Raw genomic sequence first — 24,279 nt, 5'->3', positions numbered from 1 at the left:
TTCACAAGTTCTTACATTCTATTATATATCCAAGTCCCGCATTGCGACAACTGCAGTAGGATGTAAGGTGTGTTCGTCACAGGAGTCATACATACCTGAACTAGACGTTTTCACTTCCATAACACCTGCTCACGATGGTAAGTTTTGATACAACTGTCTTATGGCCAAGGGTTACTGTGTTTCTTTTTTTAAATTATGTCGTTTGTGTCCTGCCATATATATTTTTACTCACTGTAGTACAGTAATGTCATATTTATATCAATTTCGTGTTTATGATGAACTATAACGCTCTGGTTATAATTCGACAAATATAATATAATAGGGCAAATCGTGTACAAGGATATGTTTAATCCCGGTAGTGTCAGCAAATTGCAACATCTCAATACCAGTTAGTGCAGGATTAAAGTGGGGGCGCATGTCCCTGCCCCCCACCACCACCCGGGCCATGGGGGGCCCTCGTTTTCGTGGATGAAAAAGGTTTAAACAAACCACATGTAAGTCTAAATTGCATAACATTAGCTTATATAGCTGTAATAATTATACACATATAAATTATAATTTACAGACGGTTTTTAGGGTGTCCTAGTATATCTATATTGTAAGTGTACCGGGACCTCAAATCCGGAATGCCTCAACACCACCCCGAGCCTTAACCTGTCCCTTATCTGCTTGAAATTTCTCCAGGCTTTGAATTGACGCCATCGGATCATGTACGCCGGAGAAAGATCATAGCAAGCGAGTGTACATAGGGTTTTGTCCACCCTATGATGGGTGGTATCACAAAATTAATTAATATTTTCAGTTAAGTGACCATGTAGATACTGAAATGCCGTAAAACGCCCCAAAATAAGTCTTACACAAGCGTACTTCTGATTGCAAGGTGGCATGCACACGTTACACAAGGCAACGGGCAACGTACACAGTATAGCAATCACACGTTACACGCCGTAGCGGGCAACGTACACAGTATGTCAAGCACACATTAAACAGCGTCGTGAGTAACGTACACTGTCCAGCTAGCACACATTACACAGGGAAGCTAGCAACGTACTCAACATAGAAAACACACGTTACGCAGAGTAGATACAGATTCGTTTAAATACTCAAGGTAGTATTTTGTAAATAGTTTCTCTTTCACTGCCCTATACTTTAGTTGCTTTATATTTTATGCAGTTTAATTTTTCTAAGTCGGACCTAAATCTTTTTGTCATTGCTGTGATGGAAGTCGTTTGTGGTGACTGATTGGCGTTGTTATAATCGATGACATATCATTTGAAAAGTTTGCTGTAGGTAAGCCTTAAACATGTATTATAAAGACTTGCCATCGGTAAGCCCCAAACAACCTAAATATGTATTATAAAGGTTTGCGTTAGTTTACTTTAAATCAGTTATCTATTTATAATAGATATATTTTTAATGAAATTTAAAGATGAAATTCTCAGGGAATATATATTTGTATAGTTGCACGACACGTTCAGGTTGATTATTATTATTACAGTTATGTTCTAAACTAAAGGTTATACGGTATACAGCTATGTTTGCATCTGTGCTCGAAAATTTGAGAACTTTAAAGAGAGAGAGAGAGAGAGAGAGAGAGAGAGAGAGAGAGAGAGAGATGTTGTTTGTAACAGTTATTTTGTTTTCTCTTTACTCTGACACTCAACAGACGATCTTTACCTTATTGATTACGTTTAGATATCACCTCCTAAGAACTGTTGATTCGCCATTTTTTCGAGACGTTTGCACAAATTTTGATGAATTTCAATCTTTCTCAGAGGGGGGTGGGTGGGTGGACCTTCTTGCTGGTATGAAGGAATTAATTTATCAAGGTTATTGATAGCGCTTTTGCTTACTGAATATATGTACATTCGTTTGTGATGCGAAGAATACTTCAAGGATGCAGAGACACCCTTCAAAATCGAAACCTATATGAAACAAAATGCCTTAATATCTAAATTTTATTTTGGGCGAATTTTTTCTTTATCTTTTCCTCTGTAAATATCAATTCCTTGCTCTGAAAACCAACACAAACTTTATAAACCGTATAATACTTTCATAAAACCGAAACTCACTTCAAACATCGAAATGTCATCTAGATACTAAATTCCATAAAACATAGATATTTGCGTGCACAAATAGCCCGTGGTCATGTGTGAAGTCAACCCCTCAGCAAATTGGTGTTTGGTCAGTGATCCGAAATGTCCAAAGGGCACGCCAGTAAAAATAGTACTCGATACGTGCACAGATTAGGGTAGGCATGAAGCTCCTCTCAAGTCTTTGCATGTTAAAGAAGGTCAAGCTTTTAAGGTAAATTACTAAACACTTGTAGAAAGTGCATATTAAGTAAGATTATGTTTATTTGTTTATCATGTAATCGCGATTTATGTTATTCCTTCGGCCTGGCCTTGCTTTTTATATTTTGCTGAAGGAGACCGACAAAACAGTATTTGGGAGAAATGTATATTGTTCTGCTATTTTTTCGATTAATGTTTATGCACACTGCTTTTTTAATTTTTGGAACTCTTACACACAGATACAAAAGCACACACGTACACACATAGGCAAATATTTTCTTTCATAATAACTGCCTCGATCTCTATTCACACACAGATACGCTATAAAATTTCTCCTTGGAATCGCTTGAAAAACATTAACTTTTTTTGTTTCGGAGGGGAGCAATAAAAATGTACGTATAATTTCAATGACATTATTAATGTAGATGAATTTACTTTCAAAAGTGTATGAGATTTATGCTAGTTAGTTCGATATATTTGGTTTTCGTTGCCTACTTACCGTTCTATTTTAAACACCGTTTCAGTGTTGTTAATACAATCTGTAACGAGGATACGGAGCTTAAGAAATCAGGTTAAAAAGGATTATCTGGACGACTTTACATTTTTAGATATTCGTCAAACGTGTCGATTTCTTCTCAAATAACACAAAACCAATCTTGACCGAATTTGGCACATAACATTCTGGCATGAAGTCTTTCAAACTTGCACAGCTGATGTCAATCCACAATCAAATATATAATAAAAAATTGCAAACATTTTTAAGGATTTCTTCTCACAAACCGCAGAATAATATTTGGTCATAACTGACAGAACAGAAAGTATGACAGCAAAAAGACATTTAAAGTTTATAAAAAAAAGTTGTCGATTCGCTTTCATAGGGGTCTCTGGTGATAGTGTGGTCTAAGGCGCTCGCCTTTACAGATCACCGACATCTCACCCCTGCCCACGTTGGAATGAGTCTAAGGCTAGGCCAGAATGGGAATGTGAGAAACCTTGCCCACGGCTTCCTTTGGGTCGGTGATTCTTCACGGGATTTTTCTGGGTTCATCGTCCATCAGATATACTGACCGCTATGTATAGCCAATCATGTGCCCAAAAAGGGCGTTAAACCCACAAGAGTAACAACGAAAGTTCGCCTTCACATATGATCAATGTTGCCAAATAAAAAGAAAGAAAATCCTGTTATGCATATTGATTTAATTTATATTTGATTTAATTTAATTGTTTGTAAGATTTAAAATCTTTTATTTTTTATTTCATTACACGTTAGGTAATGTAATTTGTTTACTGGAATTTGATACTTTCCAGAAATTAGTTTTACCTGATTGTTTTGTCGTAAACACCGAACTTTGTTTTTAAAAGCTGACCTAGTTCCTGGCCTTGATTGAGAATCAAGCAAACAACTTATTTTTTTATTTTTTTATTGTGGGATTGAAAAGGGTGGAATTTAGGATGACTTGGACTACGTGAATTTAGACGTAAATAGCTTATATGATGTTCTAGAAATTCTGGTTTTTACCGGAGAGTTGACCCTCGTTCGGGAATCTGTTTTGCGTCTCAAGTTAGTGTAAATCATTTGTCTTTAGAGAAATAATCTCAGTACCTTGGATACTGAAAGATATTTCGTTGTGAACATTTGAGTTGAAATTTTATTTTTTGGAATTATTAATTCTTTTTCCTGGAAATATTTGACTGCTCATACAGAATTCTTTCACAAAGACATTTCTTGAAATTTTATTCGGAAATTCAAACACCGGAATATTATTGTCTGTAAAACAACAAAGAACTGTAGATACATTCGTATTATAAAGACAAAAGTATACGTCATCGTCTTCCATTTCGGATTTTTGTATCGGGACTCGAACTTGAATACATTAGAGCATTTCATTACTAGGACTTCTAAAATTTAATTCATAGATTATTCTTGGATTATTTTTGGATTTGATTCTTAAAACCGTAAGTTCCTATTTTTTCATTTGTACATTGTTTTTCCAGGGAAATAAATTATTTGTTAAATTTTTCAAAGCTTGTTGTTTTCGCTTTGTCTTTGTTGCTGTTTATCAGAGCCTAAACACATAACATTCCCTTTTTACTTAAAATAGACAAAACTTTACATGACCAGGCAAAAATTGACTAAAGCGAGTGGAAAGCACCCTTGCATGAAGACTTTTGTACAAGTGATGACAATCCACGATCAATATAGCTGAATAGAATATGCCCAGACGCACTGGAAAAGATTCTAGTGGGAAGAACATTTGTATGTTTTATAATAGATGACCATTTGTATCTGCATCCTTCTGAAATTGCTATGTATGCTGTGAACATTTCTGTAAAAGAGGAAATAAAGAATAATATATAACATTAAGGTAGTTCAAATAAATGAAAACTTATTTTGTGGTGTGATTCTGCTATACCATAGATGAAACATTTTGTCAGCTCTATTGAATGAAGTAGTAGAATTTCAGTTAATATGACGTGTTTCAAATAGTATGACGTGTTTCAAATAGTATGACGTGTTTCAAATAGTATGGTGTGTTTCAAATAGTATGACGTGTTTCAAATAGTATGGTGTGTTTCAAATAGTATGACGTGTTTCAAATAGTATGGTGTGTTTCAAATAGTATGACGTGTTTCAAATAGTATGGTGTGTTTCAAACAGGATGTCTTGCTGCAAATAGTATGTCGTGTTTCAAACAGTATGGTGTGTTTCAAACAGTTTGGAGTGTTTCAAACAGTATGGTGTGTATAAAACAGTATGGTGTGTTTAAAATAGTATGGCGTGTTTCATCAAACAGTAACATGTGTTTACAATAGTATGGTGTGTTTCGTTTAGTACGGAAGTGTTTTCGTGCCGTCATACACGTATTGCAAGGATTTTCTAGGTACACATTAAATATTATATCACTGTAAGACAAATCAGGTTTTGAACTAAACAGTTAATCTTCTTTTTATCATTTATTTTAAGCAAGTAACTTACATTTTACTTGATTGTCATATCGCATCTACTAATATGAATACCATTAGTAAGAAATGGAAAACATTGGTGCACCTTATTCGCACCAACAAAAGCACACTGAACTGAATTTGACAAACTTACGCAAATCGTCGTGGAACAGAACCCTGCAGTTTTGAACAAATAATGCTGATTTGCCATCATATATGGATTAAGTCAAATAATGCTGATTCATCATTATATACCGAATAAGACAAATAATGCTTATGTGCCATCATATGTTGATTAAGACCAATAACGCTGATATGCAATTATATATATATATATATATATATATGGATTAACACAAATAATGCTGATATGCTATCACAAACGGATTAAGATAAATAATCCTGACATGCAATTATATATGGATTAAGACATGGATTAAGACAATTACTGCAGGAGTGCCATCATATATGGATTAATATAGCAAAAGCTAAAGAAAACTCGCATCAATCGTTTTCATAACATATGCAACCGAAGACACAGGAAAAGATTTCAGCAGAAATTATTGTACTGTTCCAGGTTTCTTGCCCGACTGCCCTTGCATTTTGGCTTTTATGCGCATGTCCGGTGAGCTGACTGATGCCAGCTTGGTCTTATTTATGTTTCGTGCTCTGAATGAAGGGAATACAAATTAACGCCACATATGTGGTAAATAATTTGCTAATAAAAGGAAGAGTTGAATCGTTTATTGCTATTGTCTGCATAGAATATATCATATTTATGGCGCAAATATATTAGTGTTATCTTCATTCTAATAAATAATTAAGACTCTCTCAGCTTTTCATGTACTATTGGTGCCTACAAGCACTGGTGTCTTCTTTACACTTAGCAGAGTTTCACGTTTATTTTAATATTTGCTGTTATCACTGTATTAATTATCTTATGTAATCGTTATTCATCACAAATTAAGTGATGATGAGCCTCCGGAAACGATGGCGAGATTCACCGTTGACAATCAAAAAGGATAGTCAGTTTGGAGATATGGATATTAACTAACTGTACGTGTAGATTCAACCATGACTTAGATCTTTTCATTCATTGATGCGTAGTATGTCTGGCTTTCGTAATGTTTCTAGCGTCTAGAGGTTGTCTCCTAACCTGTAAGTTATTACTTAAAGTGTTGCCAGATCCCTGGCCGGGTAACAGTTCTTTGTTATTTATTCTAGCTGCTAGCATGTGATATAAAAATTCATAGGTACTGATTTGTCTGTGACGTATGTCATTTTCCCCTCTTTGTCATCCAGCACAATGTTTCGTTTCCTGCGTTGTTGTTGTTGTTGTTGTTGGGTTTAACGCCATTTTTCAGCACACGATAGGCTATACATGGCGGCCAGTATTAATGGTGGAGGAAGAACCCGGGAAAACCCCGGAAAGAACCACCGACCTTCAAGAAGCTACTGGCAAGCTTTCTCACATATTCACATTGGCCGAATCCGAGACTCGAACCTACGCAGACAGAGGTGAGGTGGCAGTGATCCGTAACGGAGAGCGCATTAGACCATTCGGCCACTCGGGGCCCCCGTTTCCTGCGTTGTAAGCCTGTAGTGTAGACGATCTGGCAACAAGATTCCGACTTAGCTGTTCTCAAACATTTTATCCACACGTGGTCGTGCACCACTTGTTTGTGCACTTAAGCCAAAAAGATAAAATGCATCGTAGACAATTGCCAGTGGACGGCTAGTTCTAATTTGTCCAGCCTTGTTTTTATGGGCGCCAGCATATAAAGGCAAAACGGGGGGGGGGGTTACCCCCACCCACGGATCTGACCTCAAAACACGTTTTGGTCTACATTTGTAAATCTTAATAGCTGACTACTTCATGTTTATTCATCCACCAAAAAAAAAAAAAAATTCTGCAGGCACCCCTGCTTGTTCTGTACTCACACTGGGACAGCTTGCTGCACTCACTGATAATGAAATTGGCTGTTTAATTCTTAATTTTGCACATTCTATTAAGTTGTGAGATATCTTGACTTTTTATACTCTTGCTTTCATCTTTCTGACCATGGGTGCGTAGTCTCGTGCCGCCATTAACGATCCTGGTGTTTTTCCAGGTGCGCTTACCTGCCTGATATGGTTCCCTTACAAATTGCCCGTGCATTGCCTTATCCCTCCATTCTCATGTTCTTTCTATGCGCTTCTTTTGCTTGCTTTCTTTGAGAAGGCATTTTTCTGCACTAACGTTCGTGATACTTAATCAGTTTCTCTGACAGCGTCATCGGCTCACCTCTTCTGCCACTAAACTGTATCTGACCGAAGCTCATCAGGCATTGTCCCTCGGAAAGGCTTTGTCTGTTCATATAACCCCTTGAATGCAATGGCATAATGATCAGTGGCCTTTTTCCTTTCTCTCCATTATTATTATTATTATTATTATTATTATTATTATTATTATTATTATTATTATTATTTCTGAACAGTGTGATAAAGAAATCCACCTTGCTAGATAAAACGTTAATATCTAATTTATATCCAACTTTTACTGGTCGATTGTAAACATATCTTCTTAGATTTAATTTTATGTGTACTATCTCTGTCTGGTGATGGTAATTTATTCTTATCAAATTGACCGGGCAATATCTGCAAATACGTGTTTCGATATCTTATGTAGATGACATCTGCAATGCAAGAAAACAAAATAAAACCTAACGAACATAGTTACTCAGCGTACATCAAAATCTGCGTAAACGAATCTCGCTTTACAGTATTTTATGGTGGTGATCCTGCAAAGCGATAGTAAGCTTGCTTATGATTTATCCTCTTTAAGTTTTGCGGCACATAATAACATTAAGTCCAGAATTTATTCTCGCGGTACTAAGCAAGAAAAGAATTACAAATAAATTACAGTAATTTACCTTCTAATGCAAGTTGACGTACTGGTTTCTTGATCATTTGTCTCCATTCCACTATTCAGGAAATACCGTAAATGATGCCAAATTTACAATAACAACGTCTGATTGAGCATGCTGCATGTACAACAATATAACATGAGGGTCTCGTTCTCGCAGCAAATGATGTATTCGCTGTACATGGGCCCAAACAGGGTATGACATAAATAGGATGCCAGCAATAACATACCACATTGTCATGCGAAGCAAAAATACTTGAAATTAAAACTTTTAAAATATTAAATATTGAAGATCGTTACTAGTGTATACAAAATAAATTTATAATGTACTTTCTAATGGCAGATGTGCTGTTTCCTGGAAACGTCACTTTTCTATTTTCACTCACATCGTCTTAATTAAATACTAGAATTAATTACTTATTACCTATTCATTACAGGTTTTCTCGTAATGAAGTATGATTACCGGTTTAATTTTATTTACATATATTGGGATATCATGAAATATATCCATGTATACACGATTGCAACATTCCGGGAAGACTTCAAGGTTTTAGTACAACTGCCCTTGTTCTCTACATTGGATTTTGGCAGTGAGCGATATGTAAACAAGGCCGATCATGTGATCATGCCTGTAAGAGTGCAAACATCATTAAGTCAATGACCTTATTCAACAAAGCGAGACATGATTCACCTTTCGGCATGATATATACAAGACGTGTATTTGGATAGAGGTCAACTGGAAAGATCTTCGATACGTTTTCTATTTGAATTATTTTCTTATTTATTTCCAGAAAAGGAATCATTATTGAATAAATTTGTTACTTGTTATGATCAAATACTTCCGTTTAATACAACTACCCTTATAAACGACCGGCAGATGGTGCAAGTGTCTATTTAGAACAGATAGAAGTCAGAACCGCGAGATTATGGAACCAGCGAAAATATGAAAAACAACTATACATGTTTGCAAGATCATCTAACAATCGATGCGTTTGATTGGCTCGGTGATAGCTTCACTAGAAATAAATATTTCTACAGTTTTGTATTTAAAAAAATTTTATTTTTTATTTTCAGAAGCTTAGGCTACCTTCGTAAATCGGTATCAGACCGGGTGCAATACACACTAGATAAGTAACAGCATCGCAAAAGTAACTAACAGTTTATATGGATTTAATTAGTGATCAGTGATGAAATAGTACTTATATATGTGATGTTTCCAAACCATGCAGATGTTCAAACCCTGCTCCCTACCCAATTTGGTAGGCGTAAACAATCCTCTAACGTGAAATCGCTTTTAAAAAATAGTTACAGAGATGTAATTTCTGTAAACTAAATGTAAAATGACAAAACGTGGGAAACTGATTCTGCTTCAGATACATACATACATACATACATACATACAGACTCACACACACAGACACATACATGCATACATACATGCACACACACATACATACATACATACACACACACATACATACATACATACATACATACATACATACATACATACATACATACATACATTTTAACGAATACGAACTACCTGCTGAGTCTAATTATTAAACAGTAAAGTGTAGTAGAGCGTATAGCGAATAAATCCATTAGTTTTGACCTGGAGCTTTTAGTGCATCAGCTCATTTACTTCTATCTTTTCACACTCCCAAGCAGTTATGATTCACCATTTTGACGCGGCAATTATCATTTAATCACCATAATATGCAAAACTACCCTACCTGCTGTATAATAGCTTCAACATGGTAATAATTTGCATGTACCTATTTGTACGTCCGTATGTCCAATCCAGATCGACCAACAAAACAAATTCGGTTCTTTCGGATCGACGAATAGAAATCATGTTGTTTCGTTTGGTGTTTTACGGCTTAGCAACATATTAAGTTTATTAGTGCCGAGGAAATCCGAGTGAAAGTGCCTTGTCCGTAGACTTTCCACGGTGACTGACCCGTGCTGATTGGGTCTCTTTGTCATAAAACTTGACTCAAAATCTAACTCGAAAACTTTGTCTAATCAAGCTGCTGCATTTGGAGATTTCGAGAACGTTTTCCATGCCTGCATTAATATTCATTTCTAAAAATGGTTCCCAGCAGGTATAATTCATACTCGCAAACTTGGTCACGAAGCCGGTTAAGAACTGACCCTGGGTTAACTTTCCACGTTAAAAGCAGACCCGGAGGGTCAGAATTCAACGAGGGTCAACATTTAACACTACACTGCACACTAACAATGAACCAGTAAGAGGTTCATTCAGGTTTTCTAATTCCTTCAACCTTTGCCCGATGTTACATGTCGATGGTAAATCACCTTTACTTGCACTAGATAGATGCTTATATATTGACAGAGAAGCACGTAGGGAGATCAAACATCTTTATATACAATAGATAGATACATACATATAAACAGAGACGTATGCCGGTCTCGCTCAAATGTAAACATCGCAAATTTATTTTCAACACTGTCGACAACCGATATGAGATAATAGTCTACATATTAATTTGGGTCAATCGAGAATGATTTGTTTCAGTGCGCGTATCACACACGCGCACACATTCGCGCATTTCACCTCACTACTATATAATGATATAGTCAGGTATAAAACATAAAATACAGCCATCTTTTCTTTTCATGTCATTTTATAACTTGCCTAAATACTGGTTCATGTGCGTGTGTGTGTACGCGCGCACGTCAACTTGTGTCCGAAAACAAAACGTTTAGGTTAAGAACTCTCTGGAAATTAGATTAACTTTCTCAGGCATTTATTTGACACAAAATTACAAAATGTACACATAACACCTAAACATTTCAGAGCTAAATATTGCCCAATTTAAAGTTGTAAAACTTTTGAAATCTCCGTTTGCACGGGTTAAATTTTCTGACTTAGAAATTCCTTCATAATAATTTTGATCTCCTCTGAGAGATAAACGACACGAGGCCGAATGTAAGCACATGATTTATATGCCGTCACTGTTAGCGTGCCATTGTTTTATTGTTATTGTCTGTCCAAATAAAAAACCCAGTGCAAATTGGTATTTACCCCGTGGTGATAGCAGTGGGTGTATATTTTGAATCCGAACGAAAGACATAAACGCTAAGAAGATGAACAGTCACGTGATATAGATGTATTTGTCTACCTATGCACAAGAAGTCGAAATATGGACTTTATTACTGGAAATCAGACAAAAATACTTATGTACAAAAGTCGAAATATAGACTTTATCCCTGGAAATCGAACAAAAATATCTATGTACAAAAGTCGAAATATGGACTTTATCACTTGAAATCAGACAAAAATACCTATGTACAAGAAGTCGAAATATGGACTTTATCACTGGAAATTAGACAAAAATACTGTTCGGAAACCTTACGGACAGTGATTCCTATATCAAATAGTATGAAACGGAATAAAAATATAGCTACACTAAATCCTTGTTAATATACAGATCAGATTAAGACTTATCCTAAATTATACATGCAAACTAGTCCTGCTTTATATTTTCTTCTAAATTAATCCTAAGCTCTGTATGTTAAGAGGGTACTACTGGTGGCTGAGTGTGCTAAAGCGCTCGCCGTTACCCATCACTGCCACACTTATGTGCGCGTGGGTTCGAGTCGCTGACTTGACCAATGTGGGTACGTGAAAAAGCTTGCCAGTTGCGTTTCGTGGGTCAGTGATTCCTCTCAGATTCTTCTTCCACCAGTTTTACTGGCCGATGTGTACAGCATATCGTGTACTGAAGTTCAGAACATCAACATATATCTAACTAATCATAAGCTCTATATGTAAAGATTAATCCTAAGTTATATCTCTTACGATTACGATTAATCCTATGCTCTATATTTTGAGACTAATCCTAAATTCTGTAGTTTAGGTCTAATGCTGTTATACTCGATGGTATACACTGTGTAATAACGAAACAAGTTTTATTACACACGACTCGATCGGTATGCATTCCTTGGTCGTGACTCACTGCTGTCGTCGCCCCTCAAATAAGTTCATGCATTATGCGTTGGCCCGGTTTGATGAGCACACAAATACAACATCTTAAACAGAAAGAAGGCCGCAAATGTTTGAAGCATGTTGTTACCTTGAAGAAAGCAAGCAGAACATTGGATCTAAACACAAAGTACCTAAGATTAGTTGTTCTGGAAAATCCTTTGAATGGAAGATAGTTGGTCGACAAAAGTTCAACTTATGTGTGCGGCTGTTATATTTTAACACGTCTTAGCAACTGTTTTTAAATTTATATGAAATTTAAGATTTTCCATGAACCGATTTTTTTTCTATCTTCTTCGTTCCAGATATGCATTTCATTATTAATGTAATATGAAACTTAGTTCTACTGCTTACATGACCAGTAATTAATCGCTTGAAACATGTACTTGGTTTCTTTTTTTTACCAGACATTATAATGTTTTTATTTCTCAAGCTGATCAGTGATCTCGTTTTACAGTCTTGATGTCCATGGTTGCAATATGCAGCGTATGCGATTGCATTGGATAACATAATACATTCAGACAACTTTATTGTTCGCTTGAATCAACATATACTGTAAACTTTAGTAGGTAGTGTTTCTACATGTGGCCAGTGAATTAATTTCTGGAAAGCAGTGACCATGTTAACTTTTTTTTTAAACAACTCAAAAAGAACAATATTAATCATCGTTTCCCTGTTCCTTTGTCCTTTATTTTTTGCCAAAATAACATGTAAGAGTATGGACAGGATATGAATATAAAAGATAAAGTATACATGGTACAGTATGGATTTACTTTTGTAGTAGTGTAGGGAAATAGTCAAGATCAGGAGGCATTATGCTTGTGTTTCACCTAAATGTGCTTGTTCAAGTATGTTAGCCTAAATGGGCTTGTTATTGGTTGTGTTAGCCAAAATGGACAGGTTGATAGATGTTTTAACCTAAATGGTCTTGTTGATGGCTATGTTAGTCTAAATGGGCTTGTCGATGGTTGTGTTTGCCTAAATGGGTAGGTTGATGGATGTTTTAGCCTAAATGGGCATCTTATTGATTGTGTTAGCCTAAATGGGCAGGTTGATGGATGTTTTAGCCTAATGGGTTTCTTATTGGTTGTGTTATCATAAATGGGCTTGTTGATGAATGTTTTAGCCTAAATGGGCATGGTGATAGATTTTTAGCCTAAATGGGCTTCCTATTGGTTATGTTAGCCTAAATGGGCAGGTTGATGGTTGTGTCAGCCTAAATGGGCTTGTTGATGGTTGTGTTAACCTAAATGGGCTTGTTGATGGATGTTTTAGCCTAAATGGGCTTCTTATTGGTTGTGTCAGCCTAAATGGGCAGGTTGATGGTTGTGTTTGCCTAAATGGGCAGGTTGATGGTTGTGTTTTCCTAAATGGGCTTGTTGATGGTTGTGTTAACTTAAATGTGCTTGTTGATGGTTGTGTTAACCTAAATGGGCTTATTGATGGTTGTGTTGACCAAAATGGGCAGGTTGATGGTAGTGTTAACCTAAATGGGCATGTTGATGGTAGTGTTAACCTAAATGGGCATGTTGATGGTAGTGTTAACCTAAATGGGCATGTTGATGGTTGTGTTGATGGCTAACAGATAAATATCAAATTTATATAAGTCAGAAACAGCAAACACCATTATTGATTTTTCATTTGAATGTACCAATCAAAAAGTTTTGGTTCAAAAGCCTGAGATAATATAGAGATATAGAGGTATGTATATATCCTGTTTGCAATTTAATAAATTTTCATCTCTTAACAGGCAGACCAACTAACAGAAGAACAAATTGCTGGTTAGTACACTTGACTCATATATGAGTAAATCCAAAACTGTTCTCGAATTCAACATATACATTCTGTTTTATAAACAGTAACAAGGTTACACAAGGTTGATACACACAACATTTCAATAGTTATTTAGTAGTTATTGGATGACAGTACAGGGTATGTGTGACAGATATCTTAGCTCTATTTATCAGAATGTACTCTCGCTAGTTATTGAAGTACACTACCTTATTGTACAGTATAGTTAGATAAACGCATGGGAAGCATACCAAGAAATTTATAATTTTCTGTATTTCGAAGTCACAAATATCTGCAGATCGAAACAATAATCTCTTTGGCGCTTCTTCAATAATAAATTACTATCCACTCCATCTTTTTTTTTTTAATTACAATGTGTTTCATGCAAGATCTGATTGATTTTGTAAAATTTGAAGTAAAACTGGCAGTAAGCACTCAACTCCTGCATTCTCTTAATCTGTTCTCCACTGATGTGCAGTCTTGCCTCTTTCTTTCTATGTGTAGAGTTCAAGGAGGCGTTCAGCCTGTTTGACAAGGACGGGGATGGAACCATCACAACGAAGGAGCTGGGGACGGTGATGAGATCCCTGGGGCAGAACCCCACGGAGGCTGAGTTGCATGGCATGATCAGTGAAGTGGATGCAGATGGTACGTTCCTGCAAGAGACTTTAATTTTGGAGTTGAATTATCGTATCAAGTTGTAAGTCTTTTGTAACAACAAGAAACAGGAACTACATAGGAAAAATAAACAAAATTACAAACGCGAAAAGGTGACATGTATCCATCGATTTGATTAAACTAGTGTGTGTACATTTAATCGATTTTCATTTTCTTTTCTCAAAGCATTTATCAGAATCGTATAAATGCTAGCGCCCTAGGGTTAGTCATTTGACTGCGGGAAAGAATTGAGTAGTTGACGGAAACTATGAACCATGGAGTAGGACGGAAACCATATCCCTGGAGTAGGTATCTAAGAAACAACTTCGCACATGGCTATGCAGATATGGGACCATTGGTAAAGCTAATACTTCGCTACATAGGTGTACAAGGTACAATCTTGACAGCTTTAATATATTTTGAGTCGGTACTTTTACATAATTTTTTAAATATCGACAATTGCAACACATTCATTTTAGATTTCCAAAAGATCTGCAGCTCAGCAACAAAATGTTCGCAAATAACTGTACATCATATAGTCCAAGACACAGACAGCAAAAAGGATAAAAAAGACGCATACCCTTTTCCCATGTATGTATGTATGTATGTATGTATGTACTCTATCCATAACATTTTTTATTACAACATCTATATAAATTTTCAATAAAATTCCCCAGGTAATGGCACGATAGATTTCCCAGAATTCCTGACGATGATGTCCAGAAAGATCAAGGAAACTGATACGGAAGAGGAAATCAGGGAGGCATTCCGAGTGTTTGACAAGGATGGTAACGGCTATATAAGTTCTGCGGAACTGAGGCACGTAATGACCAACTTGGGGGAGAAACTGACTGACGATGAGGTGGAAGAGATGATCAAAGAGGCGGATGTAGATGGAGACGGACAAGTGAATTATGAGGGTATGGTTATTTAATTTAATTTAATTTAATTTAATTTAATTTAATTTAATTTAATTTAATTTAATTTTGTAACTTTAAATGTTACCATGCTCATCTGTGTTGAAAATGTTAATGTTTCCGACTTAAATGGTATTAATGTAGATGATGACGATGGCAATCACGATGGCGGTCTTTCTGACAACGATGTCACCAACGCGAATCACGATGATTATTATTATTTTTATTCCCTTCCAAAACATATTTCACAGGAATCTAGAGTTTTGAATGCTCATGAAATTTAGTTCGTACTCGTTCGGGTAAATATCTAACATATGTCACACGTGTCAAATCCATCACCATCGACTTGACATATAAATGGAACTTTAGGATTTCTACAGAGTATACACAAATTAGGTTATTATGTCCCAAGTTTGTGACACAATGAAGATTATCGGAGTGGACATACACCAGCCCAGATAGTTGATGCGTTTTAAGTACCCATCAAACTTGACAAGGTGATACATCTTTATATCCTATTTAGGTTAATAGATGAGCAATTTCGTTCATTATTTCTCATTTTTCCTTTTTCTTTTTTTTGTTTTTTGTTTCACACGTCTACATCTACATTTCTCAGACTTTACACGTAGACTTATCTTTATAAATCCAGCAATACATAATGAAAAGGTCATGGTGTTCTACTTTTGACAGATTGACTTTTACACATTTCAGTATGTATTTATTCTTGTATCTGAGACTTTTTCCTTCATCTTTCAAACATTACATGTAGGTGAAACTTTTGAGTATTTATATAATGTATCCGAAGTAGAATACTATGCCCTATATTTGTGAAGAAGTTGAGGATTTTCGTCGTAACATTGCTCATTCATTCATGCACTTTCCATATCGTTGTCATACAGACCGCTCCGGTGGCCTAGTGGTTAAAGCGTCCGCCTCGGATGCGGGAGATCGCTGGTTTGAACCCCTACCGAGTCATATCAAAGACTTCAAAAAATGGTACTAACAGCTGCCTCCCTAGGCGCTCAGCATTAAGAGATTAGTGTAAGGACTGGTCGGTCTGGTGTCAGGATAATGTGACTGGGTGGGACATCATGCTTCATGTCTGCGGCATGATGCCCCAGTGCTAGACATCACTATAGACTGCCACACTGCAGACATTGTAGCGATATTACTGAAAAATCGTTAAAGCTACGTTAAAAATCTAAATCACACACACACACACACACACACACACACATTTTTGTCGTACAATCGCTCATTCAGACACGCACTGGTCTATATCTTTGACGCTGCAAATTCTATAACCACTTTGTCAGACATATGGATGCGTCTTCAAGACTCTTACGTACTGAATCAAAACCAAAATACTGGCAAGAAAATGGATCATTTCTTAAGTTTTTCTTATTTTGTTCAGATGCACATAAATCAGTACTTTTGAACATGACATCTACACATGTTAAACTTTAAAGTGTGGATGTATCGTTGTATATTCCATAATACCTGATCAAAAATATGTCTCTCTGACCAGTTTTGTGAGAATTAGTTGCTTGAAAGAAAAATACAGTGCAGACGACATTTTGTCTACTAAACGTCTTATAGTTTTAAATCATTCAAATCGGATTCCCGAGTTCATGAATAGTAATAGCACACCATCATCCAAAATCATTTCAGTGTAACTTCCTTTTACCCTTTAATGGCTACTTCTTTTTCGTGACCTACATTACACCATATAAGTGTGACAATGAAATTTTTGATAATAAATTTAAGAAATGACAGAAACATCTTTACAAGACATCATAAACAATCGTAAATATTTGTTTTTTAAACAGTAGCTTTCTCACTGAAAACAAGTGTATTTTAAATTTTCATATCTGTAGGCAAACACCATTCTCTCATTTAAACCTTGTGAATCATATCACAATTCTCCATGACAAATGTCGCCAGCAAAAGAGGTTTTGTAAGTTGCGGTTGCCAGGGAATTGGATATTGTTGCTCTTTTTCTTTTGAAACCCTTATGTTTCACCTCTTCAGATTATTATTATTATTATTATTATTATTATTATTATTTTCAGAATTCGTGAGGATGATGATGTCGAAGTGAGATACTGAGTCATACAGCCTTGATTTCTCAACAAAATTAAATTTCCAAATCCTTTTCCGCTTCACCGAAGTTTTTGTAAAAAGTGCAATTGAGTACATGTTAGCTGAAATCGTCAAAACGTTATGTAAAGACGTCCATTTTCCAGATGACAAGCAATGCAAAATTTCCAAAAGGAAGAATGACTAGGCTGAAAAACCCATTGATATGTTGAAAAAAGAGGAAGCTTACTAAAATTGGAAAGTCAAAAATACGTATTCGTTAATCTTCAGTGTTTCTTTCTGGAGCAATGTCAACAACGTGACAGAAATGAAAAGATATAAAAACGACAGCATAAAGACGGGACAAAATTCAAGAATAATTACATCAGGATAAACTAACATCAGAGCCTTCATTTTATTAAAAAAATTATTGCAGAAGTTTCTTATTCGGCACTAAATTGGATTTATACTCGAGCTATACTATTCATGCGTTCACTGTGTGTGGATATCTACCATCTACCGGTATGGACTTTATAAGTAGGGTTCCGGTGGAGCTGTCTTGTTGAGAGACTCTTCCTTCATTACCATAGCAACATAACACTATTTTTTTTCCCCAACAAATTGACAAGACAGATTTTAAAGTTTTTAAATCTATTGCAGTACGCATTTGTGCAATTAATAATTCCTAACATAATAAATGTTGATCTTTTTGATAGCTTTTGTCTCGATTTGTACTGCTAATGGTAAAGACAGATGAAGTTAATAATAATCACTCAATTTTAGTTGTACAAAAGATTTAGCATTGTGTTGGAATATATACAAAGAAGTTGCATTATGTTCATTTAAAATGAATTAACGTAACATATTTTCATATATCTAGATGTATTCACGTTCTGTCCTTAGTTACATAAGATGATCTTGAAACTGATTGGGATATTGTTTCTTTTCTCTTATGACATCCACGAAATTGACCTTTGCTCAAGTTCACACGAATATTTTTTTTCCTTTCTTATTCTTTTACCATTGTCTAATTAACGCAGATGCCAAATTGACGTTGGTGGCAATCTTTTGATGCTGTTAAGAGACACTCGAATCAAATTTAATATATAAAACAGAATATACAACCTATAAGACAGACAGTCTGATGGATGTATACAATGACACTGTTTGTAACATGATACTCCTCTTTATTTGTATTGTTTGGGCCAAATATATGGGTCATTTTACAGGCAGTAATGAGTTTATTGTTCATGATAAAATCATTTCCATTCCTGTTACTACAGTTCACTTCTATCACTACGATGCTGTATTGAAAAATATATTTTAGAATACTATTTTTCAAATTTCTCTCAATGACCAAAAATATGGCAGTCAGTGGGTACAAAGGGAGCAGCTCTCCAGTTATTAGAACCATCTCGTTATGTGTGTGCTTTGTCAGACTTTTCTGAAATAAAAACAAAATTTAACATTAATATTACAAATATATGTAATAACTGTAATAAAGTCTAACGCATGAGTAATATATTTTTTATTGGAAAAGTTGTATCATCTTCAAGTATGTGATCAGCGTATTCAAAGAATAGGGGATGCTGTACAGATATTATGAATTTTTGAGAGTTGGACAGGTGTGAGGTGAAGTTGTTTGCATTTGAAACATGCACTAAAGAGAGAATGTTGGCATACCTCTACGTTACTGTCATGCACTGTGCCTACAATGTCATTGGATATTACATGTATAGAAATTGTAAATGATCTAAGCACACAGCTGACCAAAAATGGCTGCAGCTATGTGCTAAAAAAATCAGCCTGAATTCGTCTAAACTACACTATCTCTGGAAGTTATTAAAAGAGATAAAATGAACTGTGCCAGACTAGATAGTACTAGTTGCTGAAAGTGCAATGAATGAATTACCACATATATAACATGTTAAAATATTATCGGCCATGTTTTACAATTTACATCTTAAGTCCAGGAAGTGAAAATGATCAAGCGGAGCAAGCAGTTCTTTGAAAGATGCACATCAGAAGCAAGTCCAGGCTATATACTATATAACCCAAAATACACCCATCAATTAAAAATAAATATAAATGGAATTAAAAGTTCTTTTAACAATGCCAAGGACATACAATGTCATTATAAAACGCCAATATAACCAGTCAAGAAAACTTGGGAAATTCTTTTTCTTTAAAAATTTAACTCAATTCAAAATATGAAACTGTTGAGCGCCACCTTAAAAGAAATTATTTCGTTTCATTATTGGAATTACAGAGCATCATGATGTATGCGGATATGCTTTTCTACTTCTAAATACACGTGTATATTATGTTACGACTCTATAGTCACAAACACAATAGAAAAGAAGCAAAACCAACAAGTTTTATAAAACTTAACAGTTTAATTATCAAAGTTATAAATGAGAAATGTGAGAGGAACTTGAGTATTATGAAGTGAATCCAAACTAGTCCCCTTAGTGAGTATTATGAAGTGAATCCAAACTAGTCCCCTTAAAGATCTCTGAAAGTCCGAAATTAATGAAAAGTTCCTTATAAATTTCAATACCGGAAATGTAATGTTCCTCCAAGAACCGTGATGTTGTCAAGATGGTGTTGTCCAGAAATCCTTTGAATAATTTATAACAATTCCAGAATAATATTATAGTCCAAAATGAGCACTTTCTATTTCCACTGAACAGTCCAAACAAATGTTTTTCCTATCGAAAACTATCTGAGTACAACACAAAACTCTTCTGCAGGCTTACAACAGGAACGAAATAAGTGTGAATGATTCCAAAATCAGAATGAATTTGATTGCTTAACTTTCATCTTATATACATTTGTATTTTGCGACTGCACTTTGTAATAGACCCTCGTGACATCATATACTATTGATTTTGCGTCATTTAAAAATATTCAGGTTACTTCGCACATTTTAAGTCTGATTATTAAGATCATTATTGCTAATTGTCAACACATACAATGTTGTCGGGCATTTCTGCGCACTTAAGGTTTCCGTCTCCAATATTGAAGCAAAACGCAAACCGAATTCGACCGATTGACGAAAATAAAATACAGCGATGCTTACCATTTGAAAAGAGGCAATTGTCACCAGAATATTCTGTTCAAAACAATATTAACTTTGGACACAGGGGATACCGCCCCCGTGTTTTCCTGACTCGCGATATGTCGGCCTATTCTGCGCACAGCGTTGAAAAGATGTAATATTTATTAATCGGGCAATAGAAATGAAATGCATTACTTAGGACTGCTTCTATCAGCATTTCAGTCGAGTAATTAGGTCAGGTTTATAGCTAGTTTTACAAAAATTCAACGCAATAATGCCACGATATATTAAGCAGGCAAAACCGATCTTGTAAAAAGTAAAGTTCAACATTTTATTAAAAAAATAATCTATTATGTGGAAGAGAAACAACAATGAATATGATGTAATGTGTTTACAACGTCTTGCTGATGGGGAAAAATTACTAAAGAATTTAGAAATAGCATATACGCCGGTGAATTTCTTGAGAATTTATATTCCAGCAGCAAGTTGACACGTTGGGTAGCAGACGATTTTGTACGTGTGCGAGAACTTCTTGAAAAAAATGGAAACTTTGATTAAAATGCAGTATTGTTTCAAGGTACACATTTCCATTTTTTATATAATGTATTTATTTGTATGATTCTAAAATATACATAGTAAATCGGATTTTCTGGGTTACCGGTTTAAGAAGATCATGGAGTTATTCATGTTGATATTTACAATCACATTTTCATATGCATTTCGAGTCGAAATGCCGGATATTTTTGTACACTTTATGAATATCACTTTTGTTATTTAAATTGCGATCGTTCTTCCTTGATACAAAATGGATTTTTGACCCAAAATAACACGTGATCCAGTGTTTACAGAAATGACGTATCGTTGCGCAGAATCACCCGACGCGCAGAACTGGCCGACATGTGGTACGTAAACATTTATTTATAGATACTATGTCATACTATACCCAAGTCACGTAGGCCAGGATGAACTATAGATATTTTGTACAAATTACAGCCATGAATAAGATTTATAAATATTAGATAAAATCATGTACCAGGTATTACAAAAACTATAGATATACATAACAATTATTACAAGGGTCAATGCCATTTCACCTCTGTCTGCGTGGGTTCGAGTCTCGGATTCGGTCAATGTGGGTACGTGAGAAAGCTTGCCAGTAGCTTCTCGTGTTTCGATGGTTCTTTCCACTGGCTAGCATGTATAGCCTATCTTGTGCTGAAAATGGATTTAAACCCTACAACAACAATTATTACAAATATATACTCTCACCGCTATGTTGGATTGGTGTCAATATCGAATTTTTGGAAAATTATGTTGATGCAGTTGGTTGACAGTGTAACGCATTGTTGAAACATTTTCTTGATTTGCCTATGAATGCAGACGAAGTTAAACTTAAAGATAGGCTGCAATGTTTACCAGACAACAGGTGGTTAGTACAGTATTCTTTTAAACGTCTCTGAAAAGACTGGTGTTGAAGTGCGAAGTTTGAAACCAGTCCTGATTAGTTCAATGCTACACTTATTTCAATTAAACTTCTTTCGGTCCGATCATTCATGCAACAGTAAATAAAGTAGTTCCAGTTGTTTGTATTGTGGGGATACAGAATAGATAAATGGAAGTAGGCGACACGCGTCTACAACAGATTGCCGAGAAAATGATGTTTTATTATTTATATGCACATAATTTAAAAGCAAAATATCACGTACCAATCAATGTCTGGTGAAAAACCTGAAAATCATGATCATCTTACACTGGTAACGTGCTCTTATTAAACATATTTGTAGTACAAATTTACATCTGAACTTGAAAGCCTGACGCTTTCGTGCATGAAGTATTTATTCTCATATTTATCATCCATGCCAAATTTAATGTTTTAACATACATCCATAGCAGCAGAGAGGGTGAACAGACCGCTTGTTTAGAACTCCATTTATGAAAATTAAACGTCATACGAAAAATGAAAAATATAAGGTCAATAACGTCAAACCGAAGCCTCTAACCAAAACAGAGTTTCTCTAATTGCTTTAGCTCATTTTGCTACTTCATCTTTGTCGTTCGTGTTTTTCAGAATTTGTATGCGTGTTTTTGTTTACCTTTTGGACACTCATTTGTGGTCGCACCCTCCCTGCTGCAATAAATGTGTGAGAAATTAAAACATTATTATATCAAAATGGAATCTTACACTAGTAGATTAGCTCGAGAAAGATTAGAAGCAATTAGAATATATCTTCCTGTCGCGATGCTCTCAAACAAAGACTGCAAGATCGTCAAGAAGCACGAGTTGAATATACAGAAAGGTACAATTATTAAAACCTGTTACGAAGGTTAGAAGCCATTGAAAGCCTTCTTCCGGCAGTAAGACAAACTGCTGATCAAACTGAAAAGATAGCAAGAAGAACCAAACAGCCAAAAACGATTTTAAGAGATCTTCCAGTTGGAATAGCTGCTGCTCAACCTCTACCTGCTCCTCAACTTGAAGAAGATCTTGAAGGCACTGTTGGAAAAGAACCACTTAAAAAGAACGAAATGAAAGAAACAATTAAATTGCTTAACAGATTTAACCAGAAAAGACTATTAATGAAGTAGAGAGATATAAAAAAATAAACGATTTAGCTGTATTTGCAGCTGCGAGTTATCATCAAAGAGATTAATATTTAAAACCTGAATATGCTCGTAATCCAGTGGCCAAAAAAAGTTAGGTACAAGTGGATATATCGATTAAATAAAGGAGGTAATCAAGTAAGAGATGATGATCTTAATTAGTTTGCATACAAAGATAGAACAGATAAGTATTTTTCAGATGTGCAAGAATATGCTAAATCTAAAAGACAAAAAGAACCTGAAGATCAATCTTCTCAGCAACAATTAGATAAACTTAGAGGTGCATTTAAAATTAAGGGTTTACAAGCTATTGGGTGTGCGAATCATGGTCAACTATTAGATATGGCTAGAAATTATGATAAAATGGGAAAATATGTAAGAAAAAAAGAGCTAAATCTTGGACAAAAGATGAATGGATAAAAATATAGATCTTATTAATAAAACGTCTACTATTGATGATGCGGATTTTTTAACATTTAAAAATTATGTGATGCAACAAGAAGAACCACAGTATTCTTCTCCTCAACCAGAATCTCCTTCTCCTCAACAACAATCTCCTCGTTGACAACTTCCTCAAATTTCTCAAGAAGGAGAATATAGAAAATAACAACAAGAAAGAGAATAGAAAATAATTAAATTTAAAAGTAGATTTACACCGGAGGCTTTAGATCAGTTGTTTTATCTCTGGTAATAAATAAACAAATACTGCAGCAAAATTTGACGAAAGAAATAAATATTTAAAACCTGAACATGTTGTATGTTTGTCAGAAAATGGTTGGAGTAAAAGTGTTGTCCTTGTTGATAATGAACCTCTTGCTTCTCTTTATGAAGGAAAATACAGAGGTATACCTTTTAAATATTTTATAATACTGTAATGAAAAGAAAACAAGAATTGCAGCGAGAAGAAGAAGATATCCTTGCTGAATTGTTTAAATAGACACAACTCTCTGAACCGAAAACAGGAAGTGGATTAGGAACTTGTCCTGACAGTGTTGTTGCCAATGGTGATCACTTATAAG

General features: G+C 35.2%; 1 protein-coding gene across 1 annotated transcript; it reads left to right on the top strand.

The window, feature by feature from the left end:
- On the top strand, window positions 1-18,308 carry LOC149794605 (calmodulin-like). The gene is made up of 5 exons (XM_089968891.1): window positions 1-137; window positions 13,905-13,935; window positions 14,450-14,593; window positions 15,280-15,522; window positions 17,592-18,308. The coding sequence occupies exons 1-5, from the start codon at window positions 135-137 to the stop codon at window positions 17,618-17,620; spliced, it is 450 nt and encodes a 149-aa protein (XP_089825017.1). The 5' UTR covers window positions 1-134; the 3' UTR covers window positions 17,621-18,308.
- The last annotated feature ends 5,971 nt before the right edge of the window (window positions 18,309-24,279 follow it).

Source organism: Sinohyriopsis cumingii, chromosome 8 (assembly GCF_028554795.1).
Source record: "Sinohyriopsis cumingii isolate HCF-2022 chromosome 8, ASM2855479v2, whole genome shotgun sequence".
NCBI lineage: Eukaryota > Metazoa > Mollusca > Bivalvia > Unionida > Unionidae > Sinohyriopsis > Sinohyriopsis cumingii.
The sequence above is the reverse complement of the archived record's forward strand: the minus strand, read 5'-3'. Positions and strand labels throughout refer to the sequence as shown.